The sequence below is a fragment of the Phocoena sinus genome, chromosome 2 (genome assembly GCF_008692025.1).
Source record: "Phocoena sinus isolate mPhoSin1 chromosome 2, mPhoSin1.pri, whole genome shotgun sequence".
Classification (NCBI taxonomy): Eukaryota; Metazoa; Chordata; class Mammalia; order Artiodactyla; family Phocoenidae; genus Phocoena; species Phocoena sinus.
The window spans coordinates 37,478,835-37,504,514 of NC_045764.1; the positions used below are offsets into that span (position 1 = coordinate 37,478,835).

General features: G+C 53.3%; 3 protein-coding genes across 9 annotated transcripts in view; 2 read left to right on the forward strand and 1 right to left on the reverse strand.

Moving 5' to 3' along the window:
• Positions 1 to 3,021, forward strand: part of MAN2A2 (mannosidase alpha class 2A member 2) — a 30,605-nt gene extending 27,584 nt beyond the window's left edge. For all 6 annotated transcript variants that reach the window (XM_032619814.1, XM_032619766.1, XM_032619805.1 and 3 more), the window contains one exon: positions 430 to 3,021. In XM_032619814.1, coding sequence (XP_032475705.1) covers positions 430 to 582 — 153 coding nt within the window. In that variant the 3' untranslated portion in view covers positions 583 to 3,021. The remainder of the gene's footprint in view (positions 1 to 429) is intronic.
• A 3,989-nt stretch (positions 3,022 to 7,010) lies between these two features.
• On the reverse strand, positions 7,011 to 8,882 carry HDDC3 (HD domain containing 3). The gene is made up of 4 exons (XM_032619945.1): positions 8,729 to 8,882; positions 8,366 to 8,421; positions 8,018 to 8,258; positions 7,011 to 7,710 (listed from the first exon to the last, which is right to left on the reverse strand). The coding sequence occupies exons 1-4, from the start codon at positions 8,838 to 8,840 to the stop codon at positions 7,580 to 7,582; spliced, it is 540 nt and encodes a 179-aa protein (XP_032475836.1). The 5' UTR covers positions 8,841 to 8,882; the 3' UTR covers positions 7,011 to 7,579.
• Positions 8,883 to 12,025: 3,143 nt separating this feature from the next.
• On the forward strand, positions 12,026 to 25,574 carry UNC45A (unc-45 myosin chaperone A). 2 transcript variants are annotated; one of them, XM_032623553.1, is made up of 20 exons: positions 12,026 to 12,179; positions 12,357 to 12,518; positions 12,750 to 12,786; positions 13,078 to 13,253; positions 15,109 to 15,201; positions 15,711 to 15,878; positions 17,362 to 17,530; positions 17,782 to 17,952; positions 18,814 to 18,985; positions 19,730 to 20,030; positions 20,838 to 20,932; positions 21,167 to 21,308; positions 21,689 to 21,829; positions 22,031 to 22,158; positions 22,352 to 22,418; positions 22,898 to 23,011; positions 23,239 to 23,354; positions 24,213 to 24,330; positions 24,440 to 24,595; positions 24,718 to 25,574. In XM_032623553.1, the coding sequence occupies exons 1-20, from the start codon at positions 12,129 to 12,131 to the stop codon at positions 24,973 to 24,975; spliced, it is 2,835 nt and encodes a 944-aa protein (XP_032479444.1). In that variant the 5' UTR covers positions 12,026 to 12,128; the 3' UTR covers positions 24,976 to 25,574. The 2 variants fall into 2 exon arrangements, with proteins under 2 accessions (XP_032479444.1, XP_032479445.1); XM_032623554.1 differs by having other exon boundaries at positions 12,041 to 12,134; positions 24,718 to 25,556.
• The last annotated feature ends 106 nt before the right edge of the window (positions 25,575 to 25,680 follow it).

Consider the following 25,680-nt stretch of genomic DNA (forward strand, 5'->3'; position numbering starts at 1 on the left):
GAGGTGAATCAAGACATGATCCCTAAAAAAAAAAAAAAAAAAAAAAAAAAAAAAAAAAAAGACATGATCCCTGCTGGGAGTTCCCTGGCGGTCCAGTGGTTAGGACTCAGTGACTTCTCTGCCTTGGGCCAGGTTCAATCCCTGGTCGGGGAACTAGGATCCCATAAACCGCATGGCACGGCCAAAAAAAAAAAAAAAAAAAAGACATGGTCCCTCTCCTCAAAGAGCTCACAGCTCAGTGCAGCAGTTCCTACCCTAGGGTCTGTGGACAGGCTTCAAGGTTGCACAGGCTCACCTGTGTATGTAGGCACCTTGCTGCAGAGAGGCCCATAGCTTCTGTGAGATTCATACAAGTTACATAGAAGAAGAGCAGCAGCATCTGGTGTGTCAGCCCCCAGCACTGCCCTGTGCCTTCTCTCCTCCCCACAGGTGGCCCTGGGAAGCCTCTTCCGTGGCTTGGATGTGGTTTTCCTGCAGCCAACCTCCTTGACATTGCTGTACCCCTTGGCCTCGCCCTCCAACAGCACTGACATCTATTTGGAGCCCATGGAGATCGCCACCTTTCGCCTCCGCCTGGGCTAGGGCTTCTTGTGGCCTGAAGAGAAAGTTCATCCACAGAGACGGCCTTTTCACATAAGATCGGGTTGGACATGCCACCCTGGGTCTCCTGTCCTGATCTACCTCTCAGAACTGTGACAGACTGGGCTCTGCCCTCATTTTCTCTTTATCGTTGCTTCTGTGTTCGGGGGCAACCCACAGCCCAGTGTTGGGTGGTTAGGGCAGGCGCCAGTGAGTTGTAGGAGAGAAGGCCCTTGGTCAGAGTGGGTGGTGCCAGCCTCTGCTTTGGGTTGTGCGTGCCCACCTAGTTGGGTGCAGGCTCAAGCACCCATCCTTTCCCTTGAATGGGATGGAGGAGAAGCAGGGGAGCCTGAGTGGGTAATAGCCCAGCGTCAGGGTCACAGTAGTCAAGAGCTGGCTCTCGGGGAGTCCTGTGGTTGTGTAAGGGCTACATGTCCTGGTGTGACAGGCAGGAGCAGAGCACTGCCAGGAGGAGGGGGCTGGGGACCGCGAGTTAGCAGTGGGGTGGAGGAGTAGCAGGAATCGCTGCTTTCTGTGACGGCTCCACTCTTAGTGCTCCCTGACCCTCACGCCCTGGCCAGGCGCTGCAGTGTGGCAGGAAGGACTCATGAAGCCTGTCATGACCGGAGCTCATGGGACACTTCAGGTACCAAAACCCCATCTCAGACTGGGCACTTGGTCTGTGTGTTGATTTGTGGAATGGTGGCAGAGGCCACCCTACTTGACTCCTCTTTGGTTCCTGCACTCTGTACACCACTGTCCCGAAGAGCTGCTTCCCATCATGGGGGCGTTTGATCGGGCTTGTTTCCTTTCCCTGGAAAGAAAGTGAAGCCTCCAGCTTGCGGTGGGCAACTCGAGAAAGCTTTCGTCATCATTCCTACAGTCAGCCCTGAAGCTTCGCCTTGTTCATCCTTCCACAGAAGTATTCACTTCCTGGTGCGGGGACTAGGGAGATGTACACTAAATTAGGAGGCACCGTGGCTGCTCATTAGCCTTCACTGCAGCTTCGATTATTAGAAAAAAATTTATGATAGTCTCTAGAGATGCTGAAACGATATTTGGTAAAATTTAAAATCTATCCCTTATTAAACTCTTAGTAAGTTAAGATTACAAAGAAACATCCTAACCTAGATAAAGGTGTCTCTATCTGAAACCAACAGTCAGTGGCATTCTAAAGTGTCAGATACCACCGGCATTCCCAGTAAAGTCAGAAATGAGTCAAGGACATACTATTATTTAGCTGTGTTCTGGCACTACTAAACCCCTGCAGTGTGGCAGATGAGAGAGATGAGGGAGGGTTACAGAACGCCCAACCTGTACAATCCAGCAGGATCAGCTGAAGACCTTAACAGAGCAAACAAGGCACATCACGTTTCTATAAAGATTCTGGTTCTCTCCAGATCAGCTCATAAATTCAATGTATTCCAGTGAGATTGGATACTTTTTGGAATTTAATGGGTTCTAACGTTCATTTGGAAGACTAAGTGTGTGAGAATACCAAGAAAATTCTGAATGACAGTGAGTCCGGGGCGGTGGTGCTCAGGTGGGTAAAAGACACTTGTCCTACGAGATTTCCCAGGGTACTCTCGACCGACCATGAGTTCAGTCAGTGTGACCTGGAGTGGGATCAGACTGCTGGACCCAAAGGGAGAGCCTAGCATCAGACCCAGGTGTGAGGGGATTTGGTACAGGACCCAAGGAGTATTTTAAGTGGGAAAAAGATGGACTATTTAATAAAGAGTACTTTAAGATAACTGCCTATCTATTAAAGTAAGAGTTCTCTACCTCACAGTTTCCACAAAAATTAGCTCTAGAGAGAAAAAACAAAAATATTACAGAATTACTGAGGAAAATATAGGATATTTTTATACCTTTGGTGTGGGAAGGTCTTTTCTAAACAACATGAAACCTAAAAGATATAATAAGGGAGAAGATAAACAGATTTTACCACCAAAAATATATTGAAAGTTTGCATATGATGGAAACCACCAAGGTTAAAACACAAATGACAGATTTGGGAGAAAATATTTGCAGCACTTCAAAAATTGGTGAGTACAGTTACTTTAGGAGAATAGCTTGCTTTGGGCTCCTTGGAGCAAGTCACTGGGGCCTGCTAAGCAGCGACCTAAAGATTCAGCAGTGACCAGCTGAGTTCTTCCAGGTCATCCAAGGGCGTTGCTGCCAGCACCAGGCCAGGGCGCGTGGAATCCTGTCTACATCATAGTGAAAGCATGAAGTTTATCAGTGTGAAGTGCTTAGCACAGTGCCTGGTACGTATAAGAGCTCAGTAAATATGAACTATAATCGTATTAGTAAAGGATTCTGAGCGGTTACACTATAGCAGGCGTTATTTGCAAGTATAATGTAATTTGTAATCAAATGATAAGGGAGAATCTGTGAACCCCCGAGGAAATTAGCAGAATAAAGGCTGTTCTCTCTGGAGGTCTTAGATGTGCAGTGAAGTTATTCATCTGCCAGGAACTGAAATGTTTACTCCTACACACTGGCCTTTTAGAACTCCGTAAGGCAGCATTGCTCAAGGTGTGGTCCAGAATCACCAGAATTCCTTGTTGAAAGTCCAGCTTCCTGGCCTGCCCTGACTGGGGCTCCTCCTTCAGCCCGCAGGCTGAAATGGGCATCTGTGCGGCAGAGCCATGGATCCCGGAGACCGACCTGTAACAAGAGCAAAACCCAAAGCCCTTCCTTAGTGCACGAGAGGAGAGACGGATCCCTTAGCAGAACCTATTGGACCAGTCTCTGGGAGGAGGGGCCAAAGAATCTGCATTCTTAACAAGCTCCCAGGTGAGTCTTCTGCACACGTAATTTGGAAAGGGGCCTACTATTTTAAGGCTAGCGGCAACACTTTCCCACGGGGCTCTGGCCCTGAGGCCTCACAGTTCTGAGGGTTACATCAAAACCAGAACGGGATCCCTTATATATACTTGAGAAAGTGTTTGCAGTTCAGGAAAGTGGATTACTTGTGCTTGATTGAAATTTTTTGAATATACTTTTCAGCTTCCATTTCTTAAAGGACATTCAATTTTACAGTTATTTAGATCCCATTTGTTGCAAGTATTATTGTCTTATGAACTCTGATAACTGTACCATCTCCATTCTGACAGACTTCCCTTTATGGTATCAAGTAGGAAAAAAGATATCTCTTTTGCCTTTTGTAGAAAAATGCACCTTTCCAGTTCAAAAGTGTTTAAAAATTAAATTATGTGTATATGTAATTCAGTTTATAAAATGTGATGTGCAGAAAACTACAGCCTTTGTAGAGACCATAGGCTAAAGTGTTGGTCTGTTTCTTAGATCAATGCCTGGAGTTAAGAATATAAGTAAATTAACCTATAAACCATACTCTGGAATTGGAAAGAACTTAAAAACCATTGTGTCAATGTAATTTGATAATCTGACACACACAATTTCTAATAAGCTATTTTTGAGTGTTTCTTAAAAAAAAAAAAAATCAACCAGGGACCTTAGGAGTAAGGGAGAACTCAGGCGGAAAGAGTGAGCCCAGGAGGCAGACACCCTTTTCCCCAAGAGGGCCTGCTTTCAATGCAAGATCCTCTGTTATGTAATACGGAATTTCTCTTCAATTACAAACATGTATGATGTCAGTTCTAGAAGGGCACATAGAGGCCATTTAGTCCAACCCTCTCATTTTACTAATGAGGAACTGAGACCCACAGAGGTTACATGAACTCACCTATGTCAGTGGCAAAGCCAATTAAATGTTCTTTCCAGTATGCAATCTCGATACAAGGTTATTGAACAAATCAATTTTCAGTGACATAAAACACATTAAAAAAAAAAAAAAGGAACCAGGACATAACAGAAGCAACTTCAGCCACTGGAAATGGATAGGATTCTGTTCCTCTCTGCAACTCTCCATCCATAGAATCATACTGTTTCCATGAAGAAGGGAGGGCTGTATGGCCAGCTGGAACCATGAAGAGAAAGGCAGACTCAAACTGTAAGAGCTGAGTCCCCCCAAGCAGAGTGGGCCAGGCCCACACAGTGCTCTGATTTGGCTTGCCTAGGGGATAGGTATGAGCTGTGTGGAGAGAGTGGCATCTTTACCTGAAATTGACCTGCTTACCACACTGTCTTGTCACTGTGGTTAGCTAATGACACTCATGCCCTCACAGAGAAAGGAGATCATAGTCTGGGTGGTAGGAATGAGGCTAACCATCCAAAAGAGATCTCTGAACTAAATTTTTGTTTCTCCGTAACAAAAATGCGTACAAACACTTCAAGGAGCAATTCTCGTAGAAAAAAAAAAAAAGATAAATGAGAGACCAGATCCTTCACAGCAAACCTCAATTTTACTTAGGGTCAGTGGGAAATCTTATTTGATGATAATAGTTGCCAGGACCAAGTGCTGCAGAGTGTCCATCCATTTTGGCTCCTGACTTAGACCTCCCTAGTTGAGAATAAATCTGGAAGGAAAGAACTCTGAAATTAGGTAGCCTAGGCACAGGAAGCCTATGTGGGGTTGGGGATGAGGCCTCCTTGGCATTTGGAACATGACAGGGATGAAGATGTAAGACACAGCATTGGGTGTGGAGGCCTGAGAAGCTCAGTAGGGGAAAGACAGGTTTTCTTGTCAGAATGCCTGGGGACTTGCATTCAAACTAGATGAGTAAGCACACCTGTACTGCTGCCCCCTCAACTCCTAATGCCTAAGAATGCTAAACAAAATATGAAACATGGAAAAGCAAGGGACTTCCCTGGTGGTCCAGTGGTTAAGACTCTGTGCTCCCAATGCAGGGGGCCTGGGTTTGATCCCTGGTTGGGGAACTGGATCCCCATCGCATGCCGCAACTAAGACCCGGAGCGGCCAAAATAAATATATATTTTTTTAAAATGTAAAAGCATGGTCATACTCAAAACAAGAGGAAATCTCCTTTGACTAAGAATGGAGAGAAGAGCTACAGCCATGAACAGAAGACGAGGCCATGCAGCTCCAGAGAAATGGAGACCAGTTGAGGACAGATCCTCAGAGTGGCCAGGAATCTCTTTGTTGTCATTCTAATTCTAGGCTGGAAGTAAACCTTTTTTTTTTTTTTTTTTTTTTTTTTGCGGTACGCGGGCCTCTCACTGCTGTGGCCTCTCCCGTTGCGGAGCACAGGCTCCGGACGCGCAGGCTCAGCGGCCATGGCTCACAGGCCCAGCCGCTCCGCGGCATGTGGGATCTTCCCGGACCGGGGCACGAACCCGTGTCCCCTGCATCGGCAGGCAGACTCTCAACCACTGCACCACCAGGGAAGCCCCTTGCTTTTCCATGTTTCATATTTTGATGAAATATGAAACAGCCCCTTTTGATTCCCAGCCCAGCAAAAGCCAAACTAAGCATACAATTGTGAAGCCCCCTATAATCAGAGAGTTAGGGTAGTAAGGTATTAACATTAATTTCCTGATGTTGATGGTTGTAGTTTGGTTTATGCAGGAGAATTTCTTTGTCCAAATACTAAAGTACTTAGGGGTGATAGTCCATCAGGTCAGCAAGTTAATCTCAAATGGTTCAGGTGAAAAAGTTACTTATGTTGTACTTCCAACTTTTCCAAAAGTCTCTAATTATTTTTAAAAATTATTGAATTAAAAAAAAAATCCACTCTATTGGCTCAGATCAAACAGGTTATCTAGGGAGGCCAGACTCATAATCCAGATCCACTAGCCTCTTCAGACTTGATCTTTACTATGTCCAGCGTGGTTGGAGCTAACCTCAATTGTGGTCATTTTGTCTGGTTAAAAAGGCCCAGCAGTGTGGCAAAAAGAGAGAGGGATTCTGGTCTTGTTGATCACTAACAAGTCTTCTCACCTCCGAGAGCTTCATATTTCATCTCAGTAAAATGAGAACAATAATCCCTACCCTGCCTATCTCATCTGGTTATTATAAAAAACAGATGAGGTAACACCTGTGAAAAGGTTTTGTAAAACATCAAGCACCTCATGACCACGAAGTGGCCTTTGACCTAACAACCTCCTCATCCTCACAGATGTACCCTTTTCAAGTGTGCTAATAGGCCTCAGCTGCTCAGCACCGACCAAAAAACCGATCAGTTGGGGATCCCTTCAGGCGGACACCTTGAAAAGCTCCGCCTCCTCGCCCAGATCCCGCCCACCGCCGGGCTCTAAGCGTGGGTCAGTTCCCGGGCCACTTCCCGAAGCGCCCGGAAGTTCCTGTCGCTTAGCAACCAAGGGAACCCGAAATGTGATGAAGGGGAAACTGGGGGTGGGATGCAAATTTCGGCAAGTTTCCGTTGCAACCCGGGGTTTGAGGGACCCGCGGTCCCCCACCGGCCCTATCGTGTTGCTTCTGGGGACTCTCCCGTGCTCAGCAAGAGCTGCCAGTAAGCAGGTTGGCACTCCTTTCCAATGTATCTGTCAACCCATCCAACTTTCTTAATGAGGAAGCCTGCCAATTTTTGAATACCTGTGTGTCAGGCACGTCACATAATCCAGCCCTGATAATTACACAACCTATCTTACTGATAAGGAAGCCAGTCTCCGAGGGGTTGAGGCCCTCAACCTGAGGGATCTGTCCCAGGGGCACACAGTTGGAACCCTGCCCTACTGAAGGGCAGGTATCCCCCCTCCCCCCATCGGTTCCCCAATGGGGAGGCTGGAGAAGGAGCAGCAGCAACTCAAACCTTTATCCAAATGTTTTATTTTGCATAATGACTTTTGAACTAGCGTTTATATATAAGCCCAAGTCCCTGAGGGGCCAGAGATCCCACCATGCAATCAGACCCAAGGCCTGGAGAAGGGCAGTGAATGCATTAGAAATGGGTGGGGCGCATCATCCCACAATCTGGGGCTCAGCTTAGTTGGCAGATCTTCAGAGTGAGAAAGGACACGTGTATTTGGTCTCTAATACCTGGGCTGAGTGAACCAGGGAGGAAGCTCGGGAGGCACCGAAAGGCTGAAGTATGAATCTTCTCTGGCCTGGGCAAGGATGGAGTCTGTGCCACTGGATGGCTCCAAATACTGCTCAGAGTGTCAGCCCCCGCTCCTTAAACAGCTGCTTTAGGGCGTCTTCCAGCTGTTGGTTTGTCCCCTGAAGCCCCTTCACCACCTGTGCTGCCCACTCGAAGTATTCCTGGACTCGGTGTTCGGACCATCCTGCATAAGAATGGACAGGAAACTGCTCACGTTGACGTCCAGGAAGGCACTGGATTTTGCCCACTTCCTGGAGGGCTTGGTGCAGGGCTGTGAGATGAGTTCCTGATGGACGGATTTGTTCTGAAAACTTCCCCCTTGCCCAGCTACTGCATTTCTAGTGTATGAAAGAAGATCAGAGTGGTCTACTAAGATTAGTCTAGGGAATTAACAAGAACACCCGGGCTTTTTTTCAGGGGAAGTGACCAAGCTGTGCCTTCAGAAGGTGGATACCCCTCCCCTTGCCCTCAGAGCAGGTGGAGGAGCATACCCTCTGGGGTGCAGCGATTCAGGTCCCTCAGATTGTACAGTTTGTCTGCCAGCTTCACCAGTTTAGCCCCGGGGCTGCTGTGGGGTGCCTGCTCCACCTGCAGCCGCTTTCTCTCCAGCTTGGGCAGAGTCTTGTCATCTGTTACCTCCTCCACCAGACGCCGCACTTGTGCCCCGAAGTGCAGCTCCACCTCATCCAGGGTGGTGTCTGTGTCCTCCACCGTGTCATGGAGCAGGGCTGCCTGGGGACAGGCTCTCACTCAGTCCTGTGACGCCTGCCAAGGGGAACCCAGAGCTGAATGGGGCCCCTGACCCGCACCCCAGCCTCCTAGCAGAGGAGGAAAGTTACCTGTAACACCACAATGTCAGAGATTCCTGCCTCGTGGGTCAGGATACGAGCCACACCTGACGGGGCAAAGCAGGAAGTCAGACAGGAGGGAGTCCCAGGGCGGCGTGTTGTGGGTTTTGTAGAGCCAGATGTGGCCCCTCACTAGCTGGGTGACCTTGGGGAAGTCCTTTACTCTTTTTTGGATGTTCACTCTACAAAGGGAACAATCATGCCTACCGCCCCAGGTTGTGGTGCGTCACGAACAGTGCCTAGCACAAGGACTGGTACGGACTAGGTGCTCGATGAGGTGCACGCCCCCCGGTTCCCTTCCCGGTCCCCACCCCCTAGATGCTACAGCCGTTGCTCCCCTGGCGGCGCGCCCACCGATAGGGTGATTGATGTAGGGGGTCCCTTCGGGGTCCTTCCGCCGCTGCCATTGGTGCTTGCGAGCCGCGAAGTCAGCCGCCTCCAACAGCTGGGCCGCCTCGGAGCCCATCGCGCGGGTGGCGCGGGCGACCTCGGTCCCAGGATCCCGGGGAGCGTGGACCGAGCTTCCACAGCGCCCCCTAGCGCCGCGGAGGCCTGAGGATTGTGGAGTCTGGCCCAGAAGAGTTTCTCTGGGGTTGACGTGAGGGCCCTGGGTGTGGGAAGCTGCCCTCAAGATCGCAGCCCCTGGTTAAGTGGGCTTTGCTGATGGTGCAAGAAGAATATGGCCTGGCTCTGGGAACCCACATCCTGGCGGAAGGAGGAAAATACACAAGACATAAGACAGCAGCCTCACAGTGTGTCCAGGGCAGGAAGGCACAGGGGACTGGTAACTTGGAGGAAGGGCAATTCACCTAGCCTCTGGACCAGAGACAGCTTCTCCCAGGAGGGTCCTCTCCCGCCATGGCAAAACAATTTTCAAGCTGTCAATGCTCTGAAAATTCTCAAAGCGCTCTAAAAATAGTTCTTGTGCTTCCCTGGTGGCCGCAGTTGTTAAGAATCTGCCTGCCAGTGCAGGGGACATGGGTTCGAGCCCTGGTCCGGGAAGATCCCACATGCCGCGGAGCAACTAAGCCCATGTGCCACAGCTGCTGAGCCTGCACTCTAGAGTCTGCGAGCCACAACTACTGAGCCTGTGTGCTACAACTACTGAAGCCTGTGTTCCTAGAGCCTGTGCTCCGGAACAAGAGAAGCCACCGCAAGGAGAAGCCCATGCACTGCAACAAAGAGTAGCCCCCGCTTGCTGCAACTAAAGAAAGCCCGCGCGCAGCAACGAAGATCCAACGCAGCCAAAATTAAAATAAAATAAAATAAATAAATTTATAAAAATAGTTCTCCCTGCAAGAATGGCCTGGTTGCTATGGGCATGGGAGCCTCACCTTTGGGGCCAGAAGACCCTAGTGCTTAACCTTCTGGAAATTGGAGCCTGCACTGGGAGCCCTCCCTAACTGTTTCAGACTTAGGCTCCCAGGCAGCAGTGTTGTTTCTGCAGGAACTGTCTTCTTTGCTGTCAGGCGCTGGGAACAAAATCTGCATTTCTTTCTTGTGCCGTGAGGGTTCCTGCTTCAGTTCCCAGGCACTGCTGTGGGCCCCTTATGAGTGTTGTCACTGCTGTTCTGGGAGCATGACGTTGTTAGGCCTCAGTAGACACTGGAACAACACAACACTGCTGGCTGGTGGCCTCTGGCCTTCTCGAGAAATGCCCTGTCTCAGCAGACAGCATCTATGAAGTATGAGGTTTGGTAAGAGAGACCTGGAGACCCTGGAAGAGATTTTCTTGTGAAATGGGGTTGGCTGGTTGCTAAGTATACTCCAGTCAGATTGGTAGATTTTATACTTTGGTTGGTAGCTGGGGTCAATGAGGGCTCAGGGGAAAAGTTAATGAGAACACTCACACTTGCTTTTCAGCTAGTCTTGGTGGTTGCCATGACGCAGAAGTTAGAGAGGGAAGCTCCAAACGCTGGAACTGAGGTCTCTGGGGCCTGAAGTGGAACAATCAGAATTCCCATGGCTTCCACGGCAGCCTGAAAGTTTAGAGTGTATAGAGAGAAACATATTTGGTTCTTAATGCTTGTCTGTTCTTCAGGCTAGTGGCTCAACTTCTCTCTCATTCCTCATTCGGTGTTCTAGCCTTCTGAGCCTTTTCCCCTTCAGCTTAGAGAACCTTAGGCAGCCTGGAGCCACAATCCTCCCATTTTCCAATAGAAGATAGAAACTCAGTCACTTTCAGCTCTCTCTAGAGGTCTGTGACAGAGAAGCTTCAGGTTTGTGTTAATGGTGCTTTGGGGCTTTGATTTTATTTCCTTACTGCCTGCAGCCATGGCTTAGAAATAGAGATGTTGGGATTTCTAGGACCAGGGCTGAGGTGGAGGTGACCTCTCATGGGCTTCCAGAGGAGGCCAGGCCCTTTGCTGACAGGCCTGTCTGTGGGGCTACTGCTGCTCTTCAGCTGGATGACGCTTGCCCAGCCGACCTCTCTCTCAGGTACAGCGTTCTCCTCTTCCCAGCCCCGCCTCCAGTACCCTACTCTTTTAGCAAGGTATAGGCTACTCTGGGGAGCTTGTGGGGAGGAAGGAAGCCTGCCCTTCTGATAATGGTTGATCCCTTTTATTCTCCAAAAGGGGTGGAGTGGGGTGTGGGTAGATCATTCCTGCCTGTCTCCAGCCCTCTTGCCCCTCCTTTCAGCTTTGGCCCACCATCCCCACTTGTGCCAGACCGCCTGGGATGCTGATGGCCATCACTACCCCGGTTTCTTCTGTCCTCGGCTCTCTGATACCCCGGAGGAAGCCTACTGCTGCCACCTGCAGGCTTTAGGGGGCTCCTGCTGCACTCGGTCTGAATTTGAGGCCTTGCACCAGGTCAATCTCTCTGCCCTTCCGCCTCCTCACGTCTTCAGGTGAGAACTCCAACCCCAGAGCCACTGGCACACTGATGGGGTGTTCCAGTACCTGAGGCTCTGTTCCTAATTTCTGGAGTGGGAGGCTTGTAGCTTACAGACCAGTGGAGGGACAGATCTCAAACATAAAATCGCGTAAATACATGATTACAAACAAATCTGTGAAGGAAAAGTTCAGGGGGCTGTGAAAGCAGGTGACAGGAAGTCATTGTAGGTGTTGTGTGGTGGGTGGGGTGGGACGGGTGTCAATACTGAGAGGCTCTTGTATTCTGGATTACACGTATTATAGTTGGGGTTTTCAATCCTGAATCTGTCCACAGATGGCTTCAGGGTACCTGTGAGCTCCTTGAATTTGTATTTTCAAATTCTACACTTTTCTGGGTAGGGAGTTCTGGGCTTTCTCCAGACTCTCAGGGGCTCTAACCCACAGGCTGCAGTAGCAAGAGCGCGGCTTGGGCCAGCATCCTGATACCCTCCCCTCTCCCATAGGGGCCCGGGCCCGCTTCTAGCACTGGGCCTTTACAGACTGCTGCTCGTGGCCCTGATGACTGCAGACCTCGTGCATTTCTGCCGCGGTCGGGGCCGGGGCCGAGATCTGGGCCGGGACCTGGGCCGGGACCAGACCTGAGCAGCCACGGGCGCCCCTCTCGGCCTTCCGCCGCGCGCCCCCTGCCGGTCTCAGCGGGAACAGACTAAGCGCGCCTGGGGCTTCTCTGCGCCTGCGGACCCGGGCCGAGCGCCCTGCCCCTCTTCCCGGCGTGCTCTCCCCTTGGCCCCGCCCCTTCTCTACCACCGCCTCTGACGCAAGACTGGGGCGGGGCAGCCGACAGCGGTTTCCCGAGTCTAGACCCACCCCTCTCCACAGACTGCGCCTGCGCGCGCGCTTGGGACGTCCGCTGCGCGATGACCGTGAGTGGTCCAGGGACCCCCGAGCCCCGGCCCGCCGACCCCGGGGTGCGTACCCATCTCCCTGCGCCATCACCACTTCGCACCTGCTCTGACCATTCTCGGCTCTCCTCCCTCAGTCTTGGCCCTCCATGGGACCCACCCGCGACCCCCAGGCTCCTCTGCCCCTAGCTCCCCGGCTCACCCTGAGCCCACCTCGGACGTTTCCACCCCTTCCCTCCACAGGCCAGCTCAGTGGAACAGTTGAGGAAGGATGGCAACGAGCTGTTCAAATGCGGGGACTACGAAGGCGCTTTGACGGCCTACACCCAAGCCCTGGGTCTGGGCGCAACGCCCCAGGACCAGGCCATTCTGCACCGGAACCGGGCCGCCTGCCACCTCAAGCTGGTGAGCGAGCCGGCTGCTCTTCCCCTGGCCTGCCCGGACCCCTGTCGGCGCACCTCGCCGCTCCTTGGGCCCCGACTGGACATTCGCCTTCTCAGGCCACCCACACTTGTTACACGTCTTTTGGGTCTCTAGGTGGTGGGGGAAACTGGTGACTAAGGAAAACAACTTTGTTGCCCAGTTGTGCCCGAAAAAGGAGATGACCAGCCTCTCAGGCCTGTTCTTCTCTTACAGGAAGATTACGACAAAGCAGAAACCGAGGCATCCAAAGGTAGGGGAATGTGGCCCTTGTGTGGAGCTGTGGGACTTCTGGGATGGGCAAGGATTCTGGGACCACTGCACCGTCACTTTCTCCTCCTCCTTTCACCCCTGAAACACATCTGCCTTTTTTCTTTCCCACTTCCTGGGGCATTTCCTTTTCCGCAGCTACCCTCACCTTTTCTGAGGCTGAAGCCCCACATCCGTCCCCCCACCTTCCTCTGCCCCTCGAGATCTTTCCCTCCTGCTCTTGCCTGGAGATGGTGGCCTCATGGGTGCTGACAGAGCTCCTGTTTGTGCTCAGCCATTGAAAAGGACGGTGGGGATGTCAAAGCACTTTACCGACGGAGCCAAGCCCTAGAGAAGCTAGGCCGCCTCGACCAGGCTGTCCTTGACCTGCAGAGATGTGTGAGCCTGGAGCCCAAGAACAAAGTTTTCCAGGAGGCCCTGCGGAACATTGCGGGCCAGATTCAGGAGAAGGTGTGTGAGTAATTGAGAGAGCGAGGCATTGACCAGTGGTAGAGGGGCACTGATAAATGGATCTGGATCAAGTGTGTAAACACAGTTCTCTGGAAGGGGGATGCTGATGGCAAATGACCTTATAGAATGATGCTCAACCTTGCCAGTGGTTACGGAAAAGCAAATTAAAAGAACAGCAAGGTGCTGTTCTTTTTGGTGGTCTGTTTGGCAAACATTTAAAGTTTGTACACATTGCTAGAAGGAGGGAGACACTTTAAGGGGTGAGGTTGTGGGAGGACGTGGGCTCGTTCATGACAGCTGGAGGGGGTGTAAATTGGTACAGCTCCTTTGCAGAGTACTTTAGCATATTTTTGGAGTATAATTGCTTTACAATGCTGTGTTAGTTTATGCTTTATAACAAAGTGAATCAATTATACATATATTCCTATATCTCTTCCCTCTTGCGTCTCCCTAGCATATCTCTTAAATTTTTAAGTGAGCATGTCCTGTGATTCAGTATGTTTACTTCTTGCTATCTCCCCTAGAGAAGACTTGCCTGTGTACACAAGCAGGTGTGTGTATGTTTGTTTCAGCCTTGTTTGTAGTAATGAAAAATTGGAACTTGCCTAAATGCCCAGCAGTAGGGGAATGGCTAAATAAACTGAGCGACATCCTTACTACAGACTCCTATGCAGTAGTTACTAAGAATAGGCAGATCAACACATATGGACGTGGAAAGCTGACACTTAAGTGGAAAAAAAAGCAAAACATATAATAACGTATAGTATGATACCGTTTATGTTAAAATGATCCCCCCCCACCAAATGCACTCAAAATAATACCATGTTTTTTCCACGGGTACAGTTGGGTATGTAAACACAAAGAAAAATATTTTAAAAGACATGCATCAAAATGATGACTGTGACTGCTAGGGAAAGGAATAGGATCGAGAGGGCTTTTCAAAAGAGATTTTGCTTCATCTGGTTGTTTTTTTAAATAGACATTGTGTGATACACATTTAAAAATTAATTTAGGAGAAAATAATCTAAAGATTGTCATGAACTATTATCAAGCTTGAATTAGCCAGATAATTTGGTGTTAAAATTCTGACTCAGTGAAAGCAAGTAATACGATGGCAAACACCTTATCAAAAGGTTGAGACCTGGGAAAGCAGACTATTTTACTCTCAGTGTCAGCTCTGTCTGATCAGCTGGGGCTCCTTAGAATCCTGTGTTGAGAAGGATTAGGAAGCAGGTTGCCTGGGCCTAGGAGAACGTGTTGTGACATGAACCACGTCTGCCATGGCTGCAGGAGGGGAAGCGGGGAGCGGCACACATGCTAGGCATGTGCTGCTATCCACGCCCAGGAACCTAGGGAGGGAGAGGGCCTAGGATGAGCTTGGTCATTCAGATTATTTTTAAACAAACATCAAAAAGAGAATCCTTGACTTAAAAGGCGTGTCAGCAGCTACCTCGTGACTTGCTGGCTCCCTTGCAGGAGGTATAAATGCTGGTTCAGCGCCACGGGCAGTGCACCCAGGCTGCCACAATGTACATGGCCCCCCTGGGAGTGGGTTGCCTCATGGCTAACAGGACGCCACCCCTTCTGAATGGCCCTGCCTTCAGCATCAGTGCTGCCCCCGCTGCCCAAGTGGGAAATAGCTCAGAGAAGAAAGCTGCGGGGAGTTTGGGAGAAGCTGCCAGGCAAGTCTCTTCCTGCCCAAGGTAGCTTGGTGCGAGGCCTAAGCCCAGGCATCCTTCTGTGCCTCCCAGAGTCAGGAGCCAGGCCCTGGGAGGAGCCAGAGAGAACAAAGAGGGAATGTGTTGTCTCCGGTCAAGAGAGGCAGTTCCTCCCATGCTTTGCTGATTTGTCGTAGGTGGGTTACATGTCTTCGACGGATTCCAAAGTGGAGCAGATGTTTCAGATATTATTGGACCCGCAAGAAAAAGGCACTGAGAAAAAGCAAAAGGTATGGAACTGTGTGAGTGGGAGCTGAACTCCCCCAGCGCTGCCCACCCGTCCCTGTATGCTGATGTTGGCCCTGGGAGCCCCTGCTGGCCTGGCCTGCTGCACGTCGCTCCTTAGATCGGGCAGCTGGGCTCACAGAGCCTGGGTGGGAGCTCAGAGGGCCTGGGGCCTAAGTGTGAGCGAGGGAGAGGGAACCAGTGTTCCCGAAGCACCTTGTTGGTGCTTAGGTCCTGTGCTAGGAGTTGGGTGTACAGAGGTGACTGAGGCACTATTTCTGCCCTTCAAGCTTTGCCAGGGACTCAGGACTCCATTTATTCTAACCCTCAATGCCAAGAGCAAGCTCTTTTCTCTACTTACAGAAGAGGAAGCTGAAGTTCACAGAGGTTAAGTTTATGGCCAAGGTCACTCAGCTGCTAAGTGGAAGCAGTGAGGTCCAGAGCTCAGGGCATCTACTTGCCCTGCCCCGTGCCGTGTACAGTGTTCATGTTATGTGCACTTCCTTTGACGCAGGCATCTCAGAACCTGGTGGTGCTGGCCCGGGAGGATGCTGGAGCTGAGAAGATCTTCCGGAGCAACGGCGTTCAGCTTTTGCAGCGCCTGCTGGACACAGGAGAGCCCGACCTGATGCTGGCAGCCCTGCGCACACTAGTTGGCATTTGCTCTGAACACCAGTCACGGGTGGGTGGGGCGAAGGGTCTAGTTACTGCCCCAGTCAGTCTGTCTGTCCATCTACTCTTCCACCTCTCATCTTATAAGGTAAAATATAAGGAGATATGTAACGAGAGGCAAAATTAAAATGACACAAAAAGACCAACGTGGTTTGGGACAAAGTGCGGCCAGGAAAGAGCGAAAGCAGCCCACTGACACCCTGAGCACTTTGTTTTTTCATTTATTTTATTTTTGGCTGCGTTGGGTCTTTGTTGCTGCGCATGGGCTTTCTCTAGGTGCCGCGAGCGGGGGCTACTCTTCATTGTGGTACACGGGCTTCTCATTGCAGTGGCTTCTCTTGTTGCGGAGCACGGACTCTAGGCGTGCGGGCTTCGGTAGTTGTGGCTCGTGGACTCTAGAGCTCAGGCTCAGTAGTTGTGGCGCACAAGCTTAACTGCTCTGCGGCACGTGGGATCTTCCCGGACCAGGGAACTCTCCTGCGGCAGATCGCAGAGACACCTGGTCATTGATCCCCTCATTGTCCGTGTGGTAAAAGCAAGCTGCACGGGAAGAACAGGGCACCTGTCCCTCCCTCACCATCAAGCTGGCATTTCCCTTGGACAGGGGTCCTCACAGTGCTTGATGTGGTCAGTGATGTGACCCACAGCATCTTTACCATCGAGACCAGGTATGTAGGGCAGGACCTGAGATGGTTCTCAGTGTAGACTGTGGGTGTCCTACACAGAAGGTTCAACAAGAACAGCCCTGCCCCAGGCCAGTGTCACAAAGTCCATGCTCTGGCTCTTGCCTGAACTGACTGGACCTAGGGAACAGGGACTTGACCCTTGGTTGCTTTTAGAGGAGCCCACAGTTCCTAGATCAGGGGTGGAAATGTGAAACATTCTATGAGCACTTCAGGCCAAAATCGGGCTCTATTTCTGGGTCTCCCAGGACTAGGAACGGTGAAGCCACGTGAATTCCGCCTGCCTCCTCTAGCCTTCCTGCCCATCCCTGTTGTGAATGAGGATGGACCCAAGTAGACCTTCGGGGTTTTTCCAGCTCAGAAATGGGCATAGAGGCCTTGTGGTTCGTTCCGTGTATGTCCACATCCCCAGGATGTAGACAGAACCTCAGGGTTGGTATCAGGGAGGAATGAGGTGTCCCTGGGCCAGGTAGTCAGGTAGCTTTGTCCAGGCTTATGTTTCTCCTTCCTGGGGAGACACGAACCAAAGCAGCTGCCTTCAGAGCCACAGTATTCCTTGTCTTTTCTGATTGGAGCCGAGGAGAGAGAGAGTGGGGGAATCCCCTGGAATGTTTCTTTAGGAAGCCCTTCCAACAAGATAATCCTGGCATTGCCCCGGCCTCACCCTCAGCAGGCCCACTTTGCTTTCATGGGGAGCTGCTCTTTCACCCACGTTTTCTCCCCTCTGGCCACCCTCTCTGACCCCCAGTTAGGGATCTCCACGGCTGCCCTTCACCAACTGGAAGCTCTGCCCACTTCTCTCCCACCCAGACAGTGGCGACCCTGAGTGTGCTGGGAACTCGGAGGGTGGTCTCCATCCTGGGCGTGGAAAACCAGGCCGTGTCCCTGGCTGCCTGCCACCTGTTGCAGGTTATGTTTGATGCCCTCAAGGAAGGCGTCAAGAAGGGCTTCCGTGGCAAAGAAGGCGCCATCATCGTGGGTGAGTGGAAGCAAGTCTATGTCCTGTGGTGTGGCTCTCGTGGAGAGGAAGGGGCTGAGCCAGCCAGGCCAGCTGCAGCCGCAGGTTGTTCAGGAATACGGCTTGTTGACAGTATCTTACTCGAGGTTCTAAGTAGCCAGGGCGCCTCGGGGAAGGCTGGAAACCAGTGCTCAGGCTGCAGGTCCCCTCTCTCTACCGGGGAAGTTGGGGCTAGGCCACTGGAGAGCCCACTAATGTCTTCTTGTTGCCAGATCCCGCCCGGGAGCTGAAGGTCCTCATCAGTAATCTCTTGGAGCTACTGACTGAGGTGGGGGTCTCAGGCCAAGGCCGAGACAGTGCCCTGACCCTCCTGATTAAAGTGGTGCCCCGGAAGTCTCCTAAGGACCCCAACAACAGCCTCACCCTCTGGGTTATCGACCAAGGTAGGTGATAGAGTCTTAAAAAGAGAGAGAAAGGGAATTCCCTGGTGGTCCAGCGGTTAGGACTCTGTGCTTTCACTGCCGAGGGCCTGCGTTCGATCCCTGCTCCGGGAGCTAAGATCCTGCAAGCCGTTGTGGCGTGGCATATAAGTAAATAAATAGGTAGGTAGGTAGATAAATAAATACAGAGAGACAGAGAAAGATCAAGTGTGTGTTGCATCTTGCTCGGGTAGCTGGGCCTGCTCGTCTCCGGGAGGGACTGCACCCAGCGTGTCTGCACTAAAGTGCATGCGGCCTGCACTGTGCCCTTAGGGAACGTTGGCCCCTTCAGCCGCGTTCGTGTGCACGCACATTGAGCGGGCCCACGAGCAGGTTAACAGGGAGGCCGGGTCAGCTTTCTGTGTCTGAAGTTTTTTCAATGAGTGTGTGTTACTTCTATATGCAGGGCGAATATTCTTCAAGTTTAATATATAAGTCCATACTGCTCTTTTCCCTTAAAAGGTAAATTAGGAAGGGTTGGCAAAGTCCCAGCCTGAGTACATCTGTCGGGTACTCATCTTTTCTTGTTATCCCAATTATCCTATGAGGCGTGGATGTTGTTTTCCCCTTCAGTTTTACAGATGAGGAACCTCCAGACCCTACAGCATTCACCCCCACGGGCAGCGCCTGCATGCAGACCTTACTTCTGAGGTCCTTGCCTGCCCCCACGCCTGCCCCCAGCCCACCGGCTTCTGTGAGCCTGTCTGCACTCTGACCTCGTGCCAGAGTGGTCCTGCCTTTGCATGCATCTCCCAGGAAACCTCTTCCCTTTGCTTATAGGGGTTGGAACTCATGTTCTGCTGTCTAAATAGGGTGTCTTTTCAGGTCTGAAAAAGATTCTGGAGGTGGGGGGCTCCGTGCAGGACCCTCCCGGGGAGCTCACAGTGACAGCAAACAGCCGTATGAGCGCCTCCATTCTCCTCAGCAAGCTCTTCGATGACCTGAAGTGTGATGCCGAGAGGGAGAACTTCCACCGACTCTGTGAAAACTACATCAAGTAAGGGAAGCCTCCTATTGCCAGGGTTCCTGCGAGAGTTCTCACTCTTTGGGGAGGGACAGCAGTGAAAGGTTTCCCACAAGGAGAGCAGCCTTGAGGAAGACTAGCTGGGGCCAGACAGGGTGGTTCCAAGGGCCACATCTTGTTCCAGAGTGACCTCCCCAGGGACATTCTTTCTCAAATCAGTTCTCTAGTGCAACAGATGTCCTCAAGCACATAGCGTTCACTGAGCACTTACTGTGTGTCCGTTCTGACACAGCAGTGCAGCATGACAGTCCTTAAGGAGCTCACAGCTAGGAGAAGACAAGTCAGGAAATAAGCAGCACAAGTTCAGATCTTAGTGCAGGGAAGGAGACAACAGGGTGGTGTGAGTGAGAGTGACCTACATTAGGTGGCGTGTCATCAGGGGAGGCTCGAATGAAAGCCTCGATAAAGAACGCCAGCGACTGCCATCCAGAGGATGTCCTCGTCTTCCCATTGGCAGTTTTTCTTTTCTTCTTCTTCTTTTTTTGACTGCTCCATGCAGCTTATGGAATCTTAGTTCCCCGACCAGGGATCAAACCCGGGCCCCCTCGGCAGTGAAAGCCCAGAATCCTAACCACTGGACCACCAGGGAATGCCAGCAGCTTTTCTTGCTGTTGCTGCCCAAGTAGTGCAGATGCCCAGCCAGTGGAGGGGAAGGGAGGGAAGGAGAGTCCCCTTATGCTGGCTTTGATGTGACAGCTGCCACCCTGTACCCCTCAGGAGCTGGTTTGAGGGCCAAGGGCTGGCTGGGAAGCTGCGGGCCCTCCAGACGGTGTCCTGCCTCCTGCAGGGCCCGTGTGATGCCGGCAACCGGGCCCTGGAGCTGAGTGGCGTCATGGAGAGTGTGATCGCTCTATGTGCCTCGGAGCAGGAGCAGGAGCAGCTGGTGGCCGTGGAGGCCCTGATCCACGCGGCCGGCAAGGCCAGGCGGGCCTCGTTTATCACGGCCAATGGCGTCTCGCTGCTGAAGGACCTGTACAGGCGCGGCGAGAAGGACAGCATCCGCATCCGGGCGCTGGTGGTGAGACGGGTGGGCCTGGGCTGGGCAAGCGGGCAGCCAGGCAGGGGCCCCGGGCTGGCTGGTGTCTCAGGGTGCAGCATCAGCACACGCTGGGTGACAGTATGGGACGTGCAGGGCCTTGTCGAGGCCGGAGGCAGGGGCCCTGGCTCCTACTACCACAGGGCTCATGGTCGGGTCAGAGAGATGAGCCTCGTACAGAGAGGACACCTGAGAATGCAGGGCGGCCCGGGCTGCCCGCTGCGGGCAGTGGGAGTGGCTCCAGGAGGAGACGATGGAGGACACGCTGGGCAGGCAGGTCAGAGGGCTGTGTGGACAGGCTGGGCCAGCAGGCAGCCCCAGGAGCAGGTGGTGTGGGGACTGCCTGGCCTCCCTGAGCCTGTTGCAGCCCTGCACCTTGAGGAAGCTGGTCCTCCTCCTCGGAGCACTTAGTCCTGGGTTTCTCCATTCCGTGAGGATCCTGGCCTGGGCCAAGGTACCCATCTTCTCCCCACACGGATCTTAGCTCCATCTGTAAAGAGCTTCCTTCTATGACATGGAAAGGAACAGCAAATCCCAGTGTGATTGGGCGGGGTTGGGGCCCAGGCCAGCACGGTGGTCAATATGTCAGTTTCTACCAGATGCCATGTCACGTGGCCACCCCAGTAGGTGATTTTGCTGCCCAGTGCTCCAGGTGGTATCCTGGTGGCGGTGTGCATGGCCTCCAGAGAGCCTGGCAGAGTGCCCGGCGGGGAGCCCACGCCAGCTGTGGAGGAGCCCTGCTCTGCCTCCGTCCCTCGGCCAACAGCTGGTTCTCACCTCTTCCACCAGGGACTCTGTAAGCTCGGCTCGGCCGGGGGGACCGACTTTAGCATGAAGCAGTTTGCTGAAGGCTCCACGCTCAAACTGGCCAAGCAGTGTCGAAAGTGAGTCATTTAGCACTGTTGTGGCTCCCGGCCTGTCAGCCAGACCTCAAAAGAGGAGGGTGGGGCCTCCTCACTGCCCTGTCCTCCCCCAGGCAGACCCTCCTGCGCTGCTGCGTGAACTGCTTCTGTCTGTGGCGGGGATGCCCCAGCCCCTGGCTTTTCCCCCTTGGTCCTGGTGTACCCCTCCTGTCCCTCCACCTTTCTGATGGTCATCTGTGCCCTGCATGCCCCCAGGTGGCTGTGCAATGACCAGATCGATGCGGGCACTCGGCGCTGGGCGGTGGAGGGTCTGGCCTACCTTACCTTCGATGCCGATGTGAAGGAGGAGTTTGTGGAGGATGAGGCTGCGCTGAAGGCTCTGTTCCAGCTCAGCAAGGTAGCTCCATGGGTTCCTGCAGCCGTCCGGGGACACTGTCTAGGATTAGAGCTTACGGGGCTTTCTTGGCAGGTCTTGGCCAGTGGCTTTTGTGACCCCACAGAGAGGGGGGCTGGTAGCCCGAGTGGCCGCTCTGTGTGGCCTGGGTGTACTGGCCTGCGCTAGCAGGGTCGGAAAGGACGATCTTTTAGGAGGAGTTGGGGTGGTCAAGTGTGTGAGCTCCCGAAGTCTGGGGCCACCCTCGGGCCTTGGCAGTGCCCAGATTCATCCTGGTGCCTACGTGGTCCAGCTGAGGGTAGAACTGGGAGCCTGGGCAGCGCTTATCCCGGTGCTGCTCTTCCCCCCGGGATGGCCACTGATGGCCCCTCTGCCCCCGGCAGTCCGAGGAGAGGTCGGTGCTCTTTGCAGTGGCCTCGGCGCTGGTGAACTGCACCAATAGCTACGACTACGAGGAGCCGGACCCCAAGATGGTGGAGCTGGCCAAGTACGCCAAGCAGCACGTGCCCGAGCAGCACCCCAAGGTGAGGGGGCTGCTAGGAGGGGTTTGGGGGCCTCTGTGTCACTGGGGCCAGTTGACCCGCGACATCCACAGCAGATGAGCCTTCTGTTTAAGCGGGTTCCTTCCCTTTGTTTTCATGCTCATCATTTTGTGCCGTGAGGAGGGTTCCCCTTTCCCTGCCTGATCAGACGAGACCCCTGTGCTCAGCTGCCTCCTCCCCCAGGACAAACCGAGTTTCGTGCGGGCTCGGGTTAAGAAGCTGCTGGCGGCTGGTGTGGTGTCGGCCATGACGTGCATGGTGAAGACCGAGAGCCCTGTGCTGACCAATTCCTGCAGGGAGCTGCTCTCCAGGTGAGCCTGCCCCAGCTACACCAGACCTGCTGCAGCCCGTCAGCCTCCAGGCTGCTGATGGAACTACAGCGGGAGCAGGTCCTGGTGCCGTGGGCCCCTCAGAGCAGGGGGCCACCTGCATGGCGCCCTTCTTTTGCTGAGCCCAGGAGTGGAGGGTCTGCCTGCCAGAGCCAGCACAGCCTTCTCCCCACAGGGTCTTCCTGGCTTTGGTGGAGGAGTTCGAGGACCGCGGCACCGTGGTTGCTCAGGGAGGGGGCAAGGTAAGCGGGCTTACAGACTCCTTCCCGATGGCATATAAAACATCACTGAGTGGCTGCTACACCAGAGATCAGTGTTGGGTGTGGGACGGAGAAGTGTTATTAGCGACCAGCAGGAATGTCTTCCTGCTGAGTGAGAGATGCTGGGGGCCGGGGGGTGGTGGTGGGGCTCTTTAGAGCCCCGGACTTTGTGCCTATTAGGGTCCTGAGCTCTCCTCCTTTCCCTTGTGTCATTGACCTCCATGGCTCTGGTGCCGGGCACAATCCACATCTGTCCCTTAATAGTTGTTTCGGGAAGTGTTTGGGTAGCTTACTGGGAGGCCTCAGAGAGATGAGAGGGTGGGAGTGGGAGTATCATTGTCAAGCCTGGGGAGAGAATGGCGGGGAAAGGTGAGGGCAGCACAGTCAGGGCCTCAGAGCCTCGTGGTTTGGGCCTTATGTTCCCGGGCACATCTTGGACACTGATGGGCTTGTCCCTACAGGCTCTGCTCCCGCTGGCCCTGGAAGGCACTGACGTGGGGCAGACGAAGGCAGCCCAGGCTCTTGCCAAGCTCACCATCACCTCCAACCCAGAGATGACCTTTCCCGGTGAGCGGGTGCGTGTCTTTCTGCCCCAGCGCTGGCCTGTCCTCCACGCCCTCACAGGGCCCTGATGGCCTTTGACCCGAGCTGCGGCTCCTTCTTGGGGAAGTGTCAGCTTTGCTGAGCCCTGGGGGTGGGAAGGTCAGGCTTCTTTTTGGGGCTGGACTCCCACCCATCTGCAGGGCCGGTGGGGTTGGGGGGGCTGGGGCGCATAGCCCTGACAGGTGGGTGCGTATCGCAGATCTACGAGGTGGTGCGGCCCCTCGTCTCTCTCCTGCACCTCAACTGCTCCGGCCTGCAGAACTTTGAGGCACTCATGGCTCTAACAAACCTGGCAGGGATCAGCGAGAGGCTCCGGTAAGGTCCCTTGGGATGTGGGGCCTGGGCAGGGCATCATGGTTTGGACCATCCCCAGTAAAGCACTTCACAGCGTGGAAAGCACTCCCCAGTCACTCACTTATTTGCTCCTCATGGTGACTCCTCTGTATCTTACAGCAGAGGAGACAGGCTGAGAGACGTGACTTGTGCAGTGTCCCGTGAGATAGCAAGGGACTGGGCGATGACAGCGCAGGCCCTGGAGTCAGGCTGCCTGGGTTCAAATCCTGGGTTCACTGTTTATTAGTGTATAACCTCACAAGTAACTTAATCCCTCTGTGCCTCAGTTTCCCCCTCTGTGAAATAGGATGGCTACAGTACCTAGCTCGTGGAGGAGCAGCGAGGAGGACTAAATGAGAAAATACGTGTAAAAGCATTTACTACATAGGTGCCTGGCTCCTGGCAATGTGCCCAAGCAGTACAGATTAGCTATTACTGCTGATTGTGACCTTGGGCCACTCAGTCTCCTCTTCTGCAAAATAGTAATAATGATAATCACACCTGCACCTTCACTGTAGGGCTGTAGCGCGGATTAAGTAAGGTAGTCCGAGTGCTGGGTCAGGGTGAGGGCTCGAAAGTTAGGTGTTAGCATTGCCATCATCACCACCTGGGTCTCCTAACTCCTACTTTAGAGCATTTCCCAAGGTCGTGTGCTATTTCCTAGGCCCAGTTAGAAGGCTGGAAACCACTGCCTGGTGGTTTCATCCCTGGTGCAGGAGGGTCTTTGGATATTGCCCAAGGAAATCCTTGGCCCCGGGTTTGATTGTGTGGGGAAACAGGGGTGGGGGTGATGGATGCCAGCGCTCTGGTGATGCCGACCCTCCACCCTTGGCCCCACAGGCAGAAGATCCTGAAGGAAAGGGCTGTGCCCATGATTGAGGGCTACATGTTTGAGGAGCATGAGATGATCCGCCGGGCAGCCACCGAGTGCATGTGTAACTTGGCCATGAGCACGGAGGTGAGGGTTGGTCCAGGAGGCGGTCATGGCAGGCAGGCACGCAGAAGTACCTGTCCCTGGCTGGCCTTTGCCCCAGCTAACCTGGTGCACTCCCCGCTTCCGGCCACAGGTGCAGGATCTCTTTGAAGCCACGGGCAGTGACCGGCTGAAGCTGCTGGTGCTGTACAGTGGAGAGGACGACGAGCTGCTACGGCGGGCAGCTGCTGGGGGCCTGGCCATGCTCACCTCCACGCGGCCCTCGCTCTGCAGCCGCATCCCCCAAGTGGTCAGTGCCCCTTTTGGGTGGGGCAGGGGAGGTGGGCCAGGAGCCCCCAGCCAGGGTGTGTGAGTGAGTGCCCTGCCAGGGTTCCCTGATGCTCGGTGGTCACGCTGCCCTGTTTCCTGCAGACCACACACTGGCTGGAGATCCTGCAGGCCCTGCTTCTGAGCCCCAACCAGGAGCTACAGCACCGGGGCGCTGTGGTGGTGTTGAACATGGTGGAGGCCTCGAGTGAGATTGCCAGCACCCTGATGGAGAGCGAGATGCTGGAGATCCTGTCAGTGCTGGCTAAGGGCAAGGAGAGCCCAGTCATGAGGGCTGCCGCCGCTTGTCTGGGGAAAGCAGTGGAATATGGGCTTATCATACCCAGCCAGGATGGAAAGTGAGGACCTGCCTCTCACACACGCTACCTGTCGCAGCACAGGGAGCGAGGACAGACATGGCCTTGGCTGGTGGGTGCTGGGGTGTCTCCTGCCCAGCTGCCCTTTGATGTCCTCTGTTCTGAGTCAGGGGCCACGTTCACAGCTCTGCTCTGCCAGCACTGCCTCCAGCCTCACGCAGCAGGCAACTTTTCCTGTACTACTTAGCTGGGAACAGGGAAGGTGCGTCCTAACTCAGCCTGTGGATTTCCTGCACTGGGAAGGACCCAGCTGTGAGCCTCACCAGCTGTGAGCCTCACCTGAGCCTGCTGGCAGGACCACCCCATATCCTCTAATAAAAAGTGTGTGGAACTTAAGTATGTGCCCAGTCAGTGGGCAGGGATGGCTGGCTGTGGGCCAGAGCGTGGAGCAGGATCTGGGCATGGCTGAGCGTGTGTGGGCAGCTTTTCAGCAGCACAGCCACCTCTGTGGAAGGAATCCAATGAATTCCCACCTCAGGGCCCGCTGAATTGCCTTTTAATCCTTGTAGAGGGCTAAAGGGTAAATGTAAGCAAATCAATAAAGTATCCAGTCGCATGGAAACACAAGCATTAGGCTTTTCAATACTTCTGCCTTTATTTATTTACGGCTGCTTTGGGGTCTTCCTTGCTGTGTAGGCTTTCTCTAGTTGTAGTGAACGAGGGCTAACGGGGGCTACTCTTCGTTGCGGTG

What these genes read in the sequence shown, in the direction of transcription:
- UNC45A (XM_032623553.1), top strand. Translation starts at nt 12,129, where the DNA reads ATGACCGTGAGTGGTCCAGGGACCCCCGAGCCCCGGCCCGCCGACCCC. An exon ending in CTCTGTGAAAACTACATCAA is followed by an intron (nt 18,986 to 19,729) that starts GTAAGGGAAGCC and finishes TGTACCCCTCAG; the next exon opens with GAGCTGGTTTGAGGGCCAAG. An exon ending in TCCGCATCCGGGCGCTGGTG is followed by an intron (nt 20,031 to 20,837) that starts GTGAGACGGGTG and finishes CTCTTCCACCAG; the next exon opens with GGACTCTGTAAGCTCGGCTC.
- HDDC3 (XM_032619945.1), bottom strand. Translation starts at nt 8,840, where the DNA reads ATGGGCTCCGAGGCGGCCCAGCTGTTGGAGGCGGCTGACTTCGCGGCT. An exon ending in CTACATCAATCACCCTATCG is followed by an intron (nt 8,422 to 8,728) that starts GTGGGCGCGCCG and finishes TTGCCCCGTCAG; the next exon opens with GTGTGGCTCGTATCCTGACC. An exon ending in GAATCGCTGCACCCCAGAGG is followed by an intron (nt 7,711 to 8,017) that starts GTATGCTCCTCC and finishes ATTCTTATGCAG; the next exon opens with GATGGTCCGAACACCGAGTC.